The 11,623-nt window shown below is 35.4% G+C and overlaps 1 protein-coding gene across 5 annotated transcripts; it reads left to right on the plus strand.

Moving 5' to 3' along the window:
* Positions 1-789: 789 nt before the first annotated feature.
* On the plus strand, positions 790-9,423 carry LOC132036967 (protoporphyrinogen oxidase, mitochondrial). 5 transcript variants are annotated; one of them, XR_009409720.1, is made up of 19 exons: positions 790-929; positions 1,022-1,061; positions 1,891-2,026; positions 2,134-2,199; positions 2,381-2,431; positions 2,561-2,617; positions 3,534-3,604; positions 4,127-4,163; positions 4,317-4,382; positions 4,653-4,693; positions 4,857-4,989; positions 5,446-5,625; positions 5,798-5,872; positions 7,699-7,822; positions 7,901-8,009; positions 8,113-8,187; positions 8,284-8,390; positions 8,652-9,185; positions 9,216-9,423. XR_009409720.1 is itself a non-coding variant. In XM_059427387.1 (19 exons), exons 1-18 carry the CDS (start codon positions 833-835, stop codon positions 8,765-8,767), a joined length of 1,581 nt encoding a protein of 526 aa, XP_059283370.1. In that variant the 5' UTR covers positions 790-832; the 3' UTR covers positions 8,768-8,786; positions 9,007-9,423. The 5 variants fall into 5 exon arrangements, 3 of the variants coding, with proteins under 3 accessions (XP_059283370.1, XP_059283372.1, XP_059283369.1); XR_009409721.1 differs by having other exon boundaries at positions 9,241-9,423; XM_059427387.1 differs by having other exon boundaries at positions 8,652-8,786; positions 9,007-9,423.
* The last annotated feature ends 2,200 nt before the right edge of the window (positions 9,424-11,623 follow it).

Consider the following 11,623-nt stretch of genomic DNA (forward strand, 5'->3'; position numbering starts at 1 on the left):
CATAGTAGTATCACTTAGGACGCTTTGATTACCAAAACTAACTAGCATATTACAGTACTTATCATCAAGTTCCTTCCTAGAGATAATAGAACTATTGGTATCATAGTTTAGTAGCTTCTTAACAAAACATGGAGGTTTAAGGACACGATAAACATTGTTGGGGTTAGATAAACGGGGAGCTTCCTTTGCTAAGGCATGAGCAACTTTGTTCTCTTCACGGAAAATACTAAGAACCGTTTAGACATGATTTGAAATCATATTTGAATATGTAATTTGAATTTCTTAAGTTATATTTTTTCTTATAGGTATAAAAACCCCACAAATTGTGAAACTCATCAAAACTTTCCCAAATCTTATACAATCTTACCAAATGAGCAAGTCATAATTGATAACAAAATTAATACGCTACTAGATTATCAAACTTTAGTTCAATTAAATGGAAAATTGAACATGAGTTATAGTGTAACTACTCTTTAATATAATCCCCACATGGTTGGTAAGAGTAAATTTATTATAAATATACTACCAACTTGTAAATGTTTTAATATTTGACATAAATGGTTAGTAAAAATAATTGGTAAATATACTTCAACAAAAAAATCATTGATAAATATATCTAACAAAAAAATCATTGATAAATATATCTACCAACTTATGACCTATTTTTATAAAATATAAACTTATGGATTAATTTTTACATTTAAAAAATTTGGAATTACTTCAATTTTGCTTAAGATAAAAGTATTTTCCTTTTCTTTAGAAATATTTTCAACATTAAAAATTACTTACTTATCTTTCTTTCCCATCCAAAACCCTTTCTCCATTTTCATTTATGAGCATTACTTGCAAACACTTGAGCTCAGGAACACTCCCATTTGAAGATATCCAAGCCATATCTATGGCTCGATCTACTGGAGAAAATAAACAAAGTAATGTTCTTATAATTTAATTCTATTAGTATATCCTAAGCAAAATTGAAGTAACTCTTTTTTTTTTTTTTTTTTAATTTAATTTTTTGTAGGTCCTCCGAAAAGAGTTGCAGTCGTTGGTGCAGGTGTCAGGTATGTTTATTTTACACTTTTACAATTGCTTTAATTTCACAATTTTATTCTCTAGTTGCACCTTTTGTAATTATTCTATCACTTGAGCTAAAAATAATTTACCTAATTTTGCAATTTACTGTCATTGCTCATGGATAATAAGTAGGTAAAAATGTAAACTTTTGTTCAATCAAAGTTACTTGCACTTTTGCAATTGTTCTATTTACTAGTTACTTTCTGCAATTGTTCTATCACATGAGTTAAGTTTACCTGGTTTTGCAACTTTGTTGTCGTTGCTCAAGGATGATAGCGAAGAATGTAAGCTTATGTTCAATTAAAGTTACTTATAACGATGTGCCCCGTACTTGATAGTAATTGAAAATTCGAGACGATGTTGAAATGATCATATTGCTATAGCCTATAGAAGCATTTTAGTTGTTATCTTTCAGGTAAATTAAGAGCCAACAGGTGGGTTTAGTAATTGAACCTTGTTAGTTGTTACAATTCGTTAAAGACACTGTAAGAATTTTGTTTATTAGTTAATGGATTTAACTTAAAACAGAAGCTCCAACCCTTAGTAGGTAATTTTTTATGAATACGTGCCTTCTTTTCACAGTAGACATTTATTTTCTAAAACTATGGTAGAGTAATCGAGGCCTACCATTTGTGACCGAAGGACAGAACCGAGTTTCATTTAAAAAAATTAAATATTATTTTTGAGTTATATTATTGAGCTTAAATTGGCGTTGCAATAAACTGTGTTATCCTTTTCTGATTTTTGCTTTCCTATTTGATCCTGTACGTTTAAAGTTTTTCCTTCTAGATGCCACTAACTTATTTCATATTCAAGTGGGCTTGCTGCAGCGCACAAGTTGAAAATCCATGGCTTGAATGTCACAGTATTCGAAGCAGAAGGGAGAGCTGGAGGGAAGTTACGAAGTGTGAGCCAAGATGGCCTGATATGGGATGAAGGCGCAAATACTATGGTGTGTTGATTCTTAATTTGCCATTTGAATTCCGTGCATGCCACCAGACTACCGATTCTTTGTTTCCAATTTGGATAAACTGTTTTGATGCTAGTTACCTGCTGCAGACTGAAGGTGAAGGTGATGTCACTTTCTTGCTTGATTCTCTTGGACTCCGAGAAAAACAGCAATTTGTAAGGTTTTCTGCTTTTACTATGGGTCATAACCTTTGGGAGAAGGCTTTGGTTCATGTTTATCCTATCGAATAAGCTTTAGAGCCTTGAAATTCTGATGAATTTAGATTTCAAGCTCAGGTTCTATTATGAGCTAAATTGGAATACCTGAAAACCGTTTATCCTTGCTTTCACTCTGCAGCCACTTTCACAGAACAAGCGCTATATTGCCAGAAATGGTACTCCTGTACTGGTAAGATTGGTCAATGGCAAGCTTATTAAGTTGCATTTTCTCTGCACTGCTCAGCTTTACTTGCATTCTTTTGAATGGTGCTTTTGGATTTTTGTGATTAATCATGTCCTAAGCTAGGTTTAATTTCAGATACCTTCAAATCCAATTGACCTGATCAAGAGCAATTTTCTTTCCACTGGATCAAAGGTATGTGGGTCATCCTACCTTTCTGATTTAGATATAGATTTTGCTAAATTGATGTTGCATCTTCCAAATTGCTCCCTTGGGTAGTGCCTGTGAAACATCGTATGTGGCTCGATGTGACTTGCGATCTCATGTCTTCAAGTCTTGTTATTAACCCTGTTTGATCCATGGCTTGAGTTTAACCATAGCTTAGTGAGAGTCTGCACAAAATTTACTTCTGATATTAAGCAATATAGATTCTTTACAGATCCTTTCAACTGTCTGTAAAATGCAGTTTAAGTTCTTTGTTGTTCTGCTTGTTTGAAAAATTTATTGCTTATAGTGATTTCGAGAAAAAGATACGGTAAATTGACTGCAGAATTATTAAGCTTAATAATTGTAATTGGCAATTTGCCTATGTACATTTAGGTGATCCTTTCTACCAATCAACAGTTTGTTGAGGGCCTTGAGGCAAATACACTTGGAGCTTTAATTTGGAAATATCATGAATTATGTTTCATCTCGAAAGATGGTGTCGTGCAGACCCAAATATCAGTAAACAGATGTGGTCGATCTAGTGATTTAGACACGCTACTCCTGGATATAGTGTAATATTCCAAACTTATTGGTTTCTGAAGTCCGGGCACAGCCTTGGAAGTTGTTCTTTTGGAGTTCAAAATATTGTCTATAGTTTTTTGGTGAGTAAAAGGTACACCAGAACTTTTATCACAACCCAGAACAACCTGAATTTTATGTGTGTCATGACATCGGACTTGAAGTGATTATTAACAGTGGATAGTGCAGTGAAGACCTTGATAAAAATGTATTTACCATTTGTACATTCTTTTTCATCTTATATCTCATTTCTCTCTATCCTTTTGTAAGCGATGATGGTTAACTTTCAAAAATACAGTCTTATAAAGTAGCTTCATAACTGCAGCTTCAATTGCTTTTGGAGCCATTTCTCTGGAAGAATAAAAAACTCGCAAAGGTGTCTGACTCGCACGAAAGGTATATGATGTGGTTCAACCTCTCCATGAAATTGAATTTGTAATGTGGATTTCAATTTGAGTTCTTGAATCGTAGAGCATTTGTCTATTCCACACTTTCAGGTTTAGATTGTAGACTGAAACTGGTTTCTGTCCAATCATATGTGTTTGTTTCCATCTATATGATTGTTCATACTACAACATCCAGTTGATGTGTCGGAATTTGAAACAAAATGTTTGCTATCTAAATGTACAAGGTATTCTACCCGAGCTAGCATTGTGCATGTGCTTTCTATTATTTTTTCCTTTTGAAATCTAGCCTCCCCGTTGTTATAGTAGCAATTACCACTATTGTGTCTGCACGGACATGTTGCCTATTTCATTATCTACATTCTGATAGTGGTTTTACTATCAGCTGCATCAGATTCGCATGCTCTAGAGTATGTCCTAAGCTTTGCTAATGTAGTAGTCTTTGGACCTCCAAATAAATCATAGAGGCAAGTTAAATTAATATGGTTGTGATACTTTTCCATATTATATGCAGTGTCAGTGGATTCTTCCAGCGTCATTTTGGAAAGGAGGTCTTTGCTCACCTTTGATTGTCTTTATCTCTATGTTCCTCGATTCTTCTGATAGTCCATCACAAAAGAAAATCTCGTTATATATATAATAATAACTTTAATTTAATATCAGCTGGAGATGAACATCCATATGTTTTCTTGTTTACCTGCTAGGTTGTTGACTATCTAATTGACCCTTTTGTTGCTGGAACATGTGGTGGTGATCCTGACTCGCTTTCAGTGAGTATTCGTATATATCACTTGTTTGTCCATCCTATATTTCTTTGAACAAAAACATCACGAAGGATAAGATAATGGGGTCAATAGGCCATTGTATAGTTACTCAATTACTCTTAAATTCAAGTAGAAAAGGTAAAATTGGGGAGGACAATGTAAACTTGGTCTGTAGCTGGTATATTTCATGAGCCATAGATCTAGATCATGACTTGTTATCTAAATATCATTCTTGCTATAACTCCGATTTCACTGTCTTCTTTCCCTCTGAAACAGATGCACCATACATTTCCAGAGTTGTGGAATTTAGAGAAAATGTATGTACATTTAAATTTCCTCCATCACATGGGTTGGCAATCATCCTCCTTGCTTTCTTGTCCTACTTTCTTGTTGATTGAGGATGCAGTTCGTCAAGCAAATTCCTTATACAAAAATCATGCAAATAGCCCTCTTATGGACTTTGGTGTCAATACTTGCTAGGTTTGGCTCAGTCATAGTTGGGGCAATTCGATCTAAGTTATCACCTAAAAAGGAAAAGAAACAAGGGCCTCCCAATACTTCAGTAAATAAGAAGAGCCAGCGGGGATCCTTTTCCTTCTTGGGCGGAATGCAAGTAAGTATACTTTAGTTCTCTTCTTCTTAATGCATTGAAGGTAAAGGGCAGAAAATTTAGATGATTATAAACCCATCTTTTATGTATCATGTATCATTTGAGGTCGTCCATCCATTTGACCCCAGAGATGACTTGTCTAAAATTTCAACATGAACTTCACTCACTATATCTGACTTGTATACCTGGTCCCTCACTGGGTGATTTCATACTTTTAAGTTTCTGACATAAGAGGTAGGTGTAAAGGCATGACATATGAAGCTTGACTACTTCGACTCATCCTATTTGTTTTTTCTCATGAAAAATATGATTCTTAATGATAAATTATATCTCCTTGGGCCAGAGATAGATAAATGTGCAGTCGACTATTGGCATCACTAATGCCTTAAATAAACTTGATCCTGTTATTTCTGTTAGTCATCTTTCATGCTAGTGTTATCTCATCCAAATGGTTTGCAGACACTTACGGACGCAATATGCAAAGATCTCAAAGAAGATGAACTTAGGCTAAACTCTAGAGTTCTGGAACTATCTTGTAGCTTTAGTGGGGACTCTGCGATAGATAGCTGGTCAATTGTTTCTGCCTCACCACACAAAAGGCAATCACAAGAAGAATCATTTGATGCTGTAATTATGACGGTGAGACACTGGAATGACTGAGTCCTTGTATTTGGTTTTATACAATTAGATTCATTCAATCTCAGTTTCATGACATGCGATTGCTCAATTCTTATAATGACGGACTCGCGAATACCTGAGTCCTGTGCAGATGTCAAATGTTGCTGTTATTGACTATGCTTCTTTGAATTAGGCCCCGCTCTGTGACGTTAAGAGTATGAAGATTGCTAAAAGAGGGAATCCATTTCTGCTCAACTTTATTCCTGAGGTCTGTGCTTCTGTGGCTTTTTGGTGTTAACTGTATAGTATAGGTATTCTTGCTTTGTAAAAGTAACCTCATGTCAACAAATGAAAATGTGTCTCCACATGGTATTGCACTCATTTCCTCAGTTAATGCTTTGACAAAATGTTGTACTGCACGCCCTACTTCTATCCTAATCTATACGAGATTTTCGCCTATGGGATAGAACACGCTACTTTACCTGTTCCTGGCTAGCATTTGTAGAATAGTAAAGAACAATAAAGTAAAAAACACAACAATTTTGCTTGGAAACCACCCGGCTCACAAGGGTGAAAAAATCACGACCTACACCTCTGTAGGATTTTTCCCAAACTCCACTACAACTGTGAGCCTGTGCAAATTCAAGTTACAAACTCTGTAACCTAGGAACTAACCTCTAATTCCTATCTCACTAATCTCCCTAGACTAGTAAGCAACCTTCAAGTTATCCCAACTTGAAATTGAATTTGACTGACACTTCATACCTATAATGTATGCTTCCATAAAAGCGGATAAAGGTACAACTCGATAAACAACTAATACACAAGTCTAGACTCAAGAACTGTAAAACATAAACTCTGTAAAACAGCTTCTTTAATCTTCTTCGTAGTATCAGGGTGGCACTACTGTAATCGGAACTTCTCTCAGTTTTAGCTTTGACAGTTGCTGCTCAACTTTGATTTTCTTAGCTTCTGATTTTCTCTCTTTGTAGGTGTACGTACTTTCTTCTTGGTAAGACTTGGATATATATAGCATTGAGTGTGCAGCAGTTGTCAAAACACCCTTCATGAATCAGCCCATTAGTTGTAATAGGGTTTTAGTCGACTTAGGATCCTTGCCTTTCCATGCAGCTTCATTGCCCTTGTAGCAGTCTGAAGTATCTTGATAATTATGGCAAGGAATCCTGCAAATCTTGACCGCCAAGTCTTTACCATAAAACACAAATCCTACTCCGAGTAGGACTGTGATCTGGAACATGTTCTTGAACTTGGTCCAAGCACCTAGTTCTTCAGTCTCTGAATCTTCTCACTTGTCTGAGCTAGAACATGTCCACAAACCTATTTCATTCCTCTATATTCTGCAGCAGTCTTTGACTCATCCTTTCCTAGCTCATTCTCCTATCTCTGGGGTGAGCATGTTTTTGATCTTGATTCAATCAACTCCATCTTCATCAGATTAAGCGTAGTCTTCACACTCGGAATCTTCTGTAGCTCTCTTCTCTTACAAACTCCTTCCCCCTGTCTTCTGTACTTGTTTACTTCTGCATATCTGAACTCTGAAGAATATACCTCTCATATGGTATGGAACATCTTTATACATCTGGTCCATCTATTCTTATCTAGCTCTGATCTGTATACTGCACTTTCGCTGTGTTGGAACATGTTTGCAGACCTGGTTCATGTGTTTAGGTATTTTGCTTGTCTGCAACTATTCACTTCAAAATCCCATAGACCATTTCTTAGAACATATCCCCAGATCACGTTCACCCCTCCTGCTCCGTGGCTTTGTTCATTCACTTCATCTGTTTCTAGAGCTGGTTTATTTTCTTTGTTCATTTACTTTGTCTATCATCAAAACATACATGCTTATGTCAACATAAATGAACATGCAAAGTAAGTCGGTCTCATTTCCAAGAGAAAAAGGTGCACAAACATTATATCTACCTGGACTCCTATTTTCCGTTAGTGTATCTTTAGAAGATTTATTATATAAAGGGTTAAGTCTGAAGCTATATGTTCTGTACTGTGTAAATGTGTATGAACTGTTATGTTCATTGGCACCTGTTACAGTCTAGCTGAGCATATGATGTGCAGGTCGATTATGTACCACTATCTGTTGTTATAACTACATTTAAGAGGGAGTGTGTAGAGCATCCCCTTGAGGGTTTTGGAGTGCTTGTACCCTCCGAGGAGCAAAACCATGGTCTCAAAACATTAGGTAATGCTTAGGTATTAGGTTAAGAAGCGCGGGTAACTGGAAATTGTTGTGCCCTTATCACTTCTGTACTGCATGCAGGCACCCTCTTCTCTTCTATGATGTTTCCAGATCGGGCACCCAACGATGTCTATCTCTATACTACTTTTGTTGGTGGAAGCCGGAATAGAGAACTCGCGAAAGCCTCAAAGTGTCTAAAATTTCACTTTGCCCCTATTATACTTTAATGATGATGTTGCCGCATGTTGACTTTTCCAGTCATGTAAAATTGATATATTCCTGTATTTTCACAGGACTGAGCTGAAAGATATAGTAACTTCTGACCTAAAGCAGTTATTGGGTGTTGAGGGAGAGCCAACATATGTGAAGTACGTGAATTCCTAGTATACAGCTGATCTAATTCAGCATATGCTGGCTTCTGTTTTAGAAGATTGAGATTTTGAAAAGCTGGTTATTTCCTGTAGTCATTTATGCTGGAGTAAAGCATTTCCACTGTATGGTCGTAACTATGATTCAGTCCTTAATGCAATTGACAAAATGGAGAAAAACCTTCCCGGATATTTCTATGCAGGTAATATTACTATCTCCTTTCATTTAAAGAGCATTTTTGGTTTTTCTCCCACTAGACGCAGCTTCTTTTCAACGACTAAGGTTTACATTGTAATCTCTGCTGGACCCTAAATATCATGTAACCTTTAACTTGCTTAAAGCTCAGTGGATGTGTAGATTTCTTTAGTGAGTGTATGCCTACTTCATATTGATTAAACTGACTTAAATCGCAGTTAAAATAAATTATTGCTGCTCTACTTTAACATCACTCCTGTAATGCTAGGTAACCACAAGGGCGGATTGTCAGTTGGCAAAGCATTATCTTCTGGATGCAATGCAGCAGATCTTGTTATATCATATCTTGAATCCGTGACAAATGACACCAAAAACCATTGCTGAAATCTATTTTCTCATGCGGGTAACTCTAAATCTCTCTCATTCTCTCTGTTTCTAGTTTTTCTACATTTAATGATCTCATGTTGTTATAACTTTTAGCTGAAACAAAATTCAAAATTCCCTTTCCTCCACCTTATTGTCTATTTTCCAATTTGAGTACAAGTTCCCTGTTGCCAAATTTGTGATACGTGTGGAATTTTGCACATCCCCTGATGCTGATTGCTAATTCCGTATTGTTGTAGCTGAAACAAAATGTTCCCTATCCTCCACCTCAGCTTTTAGTTCTCCATCGAATTTGAGTGAATTTCCGTCTGCCCAAATTGTTGACTGCATTACTTGTGGAGAGTTGCACATTACCTTATGCTGATTGCTAATTCCATCTCAATCCGAGCATTCATTTCCTTCAGCTTTCTATGCTTTGGTAGGTAAAATCGTTTGACTTCATGGCGAGGAGCTACTTTGACACGGTGACGCAGCTCAAGCTTGAAACTGTCTTTCAGGGATAGTTGCATTTCTGAAAAAGGAACTCTGTACGTGTTTAATTACACACTCGTTCTGGTAGCTGTTACTAATAGATGGTGGTGTATCTTTAGCACATTAATAAGCATTTTTGGTTTCTCCTCTCTCGTATGAAATTGCTATAAGGGTTCCATACATTCCCCTTGCGAGCTTCTTTAACTGTTCTTTTTCTCTGCAGTTCCTTACATATCTGGTCACGTTTCTCAATATTTAATCCTACCCCATATTTTTATTTTTAAAACTCTCTAGTTATTATTCAAATGCTAAATGAAAAGAAAGAAAAGAAAAAAAAAAAGATAATCATCACGAAAGGGTTGTAGGGGGCGGGGGGGCGGGGAGGGGGTGTGGGTAGAGCTAAGCGGAAAATTACTATGTGATATGAGGTCAAGATTATTTTTTGACATTGTATTGAACGTTATTTCATTGTTCCTGCTTTTACATCACATAGGTCTGGCCTAGTAATTAAATCCTGAATGACCTATTGTTGGGTGGTGAGCTCACTTGCCAACAAGTAATCTTAGATTCGATGCATTCAAAGTAACCACTCACTTTCCCTTTAAATGTGTGCCAAATAAGAGCCATATCTAACATTTCGCAGTTTCAATGAAGGCACACTAATCTGTGTATCACGTGACTCCAAAATCAAAGCATCCTAGTATTTAGCAAAGATGAGGAGGAGATTAAGAACAGTTTTGTCAGTATTTGAATAATTTAGTCATTATTCATACTTACGTGATTATCAAAAGCAAAACAAGGGGAATATATTGGTAACATCTATTAAATTAGACATGTTAAAACATTTGAGTTTGGTACTTTATTACGGGATGATTGTCCTAAAAAACAAATATAAACGAAAGGGTCGTTATTGTGCTTTCTGTTAACTTGCACACAATATTACAAAGTAGAAAAAGCTATGCGATCAGCAAATGGCAAATTTCAAGTTAATAAATACCAGGGAAAGCTAGGAAAAGTTTTTGGATAGTGATGGATGTACAGATTTATAGTTAAGTAAAGTTTAAGAAATACTTTTACCGCATTTGCATCCATAATTACAAACTACTAGTGGATGCACATGCACCTACTTATGATTATTTGGCTTTAATTTTTAAAAAGGCAAAGACAGAACAACGTAATGGAGAATGCTCCCTCCGTTTGATTTTATTTGACATTACTTACTCATTAGTCTATTACGAAAAAAAAGGATACATTTTTTATATTTTCTTGATGAGAATCTTTTATAATCACACAAATATCATAATAACTATGGGCTTTGGCATATTTAAGATCATAAGTGTAAAAAAATTCATGATCATACAAATTCTATGATGTTCACGATCATAATTTTTTCTTAAAAGTATTTCTTTATAAAATTTGTGTCGAGTAATCATGTTAAGGAACTTGAAACAGAGAATCTATAGTTTAGCTTTTGCCTCCCTTGCTACCAAAGTGCATGTATAGTAATTTTATAATTTAGTTGGCTTTCTTTCTTAGTGGACCATGATTGTACAATTTAAAAGGAAAAGCCAACTAAGTAATAAAATATAATGATTGTATAACCTGTGAACTTTTTACAAATGTGAAAAGTCGGCGTAAGCGTCCAAAACCAGATTCATTGCAAGCCGTCCATTTTGTATTCTCTTAACGCACATTATCAATACGTTCATTCCACCCTCTTTTTTGAAATTTGATCCTATAGTACTCTGAATAATTTTGTCATTTGTTATACTTTAGGCTTAAAATTACCTTTAATATTAAGAAAAAGTCTTTTATCCTCTCGATCGTTGGTGAAATTTCAACTTACCAAGGTAATTTTCAATTTTGATTAAAAGCAAATAGTAGATTTGGATAATTTTTCTTGAAGTACTTTAACATGTTAAGTCCATTTATTTCATGTCGAAGCTTTAACAACGACAAAAATAAATACAAAACGATTTGCTAATAACAAGCTAGGAAACAAATAGACCTAAATTATTAACGGTGATAAAATTGACCTACTTCATCTATGTGGACCTCCAGCTCCTACATATATTAATGTTTGAATCATTACCTTTAATAAAAGAATATTAACTAAAGGTATGGCCTAATGATCCATAAAGTGAGTTGAAAATCATTAATCCTTAAATTTAAATTTGAGTTAAATGAGGGGATTTCGTCCTATTTGTCCAAGTTTTGACGGACACAGTTTGCCCAGTACCGGCGAGGGCGAAAGTTAGCAGATAAATCATGAATTAATTGAGATGCGTATAAGCTGCTGGCCAGGATAGCACGATTATGAAAGAAACAAAAAGATAGAAACACAAGTATTTTATTGTTGAGGTTTAATATCTATAATTACTCATG

The sequence above is a fragment of the Lycium ferocissimum genome, chromosome 11 (assembly GCF_029784015.1).
Source record: "Lycium ferocissimum isolate CSIRO_LF1 chromosome 11, AGI_CSIRO_Lferr_CH_V1, whole genome shotgun sequence".
Lineage (NCBI taxonomy): Eukaryota > Viridiplantae > Streptophyta > Magnoliopsida > Solanales > Solanaceae > Lycium > Lycium ferocissimum.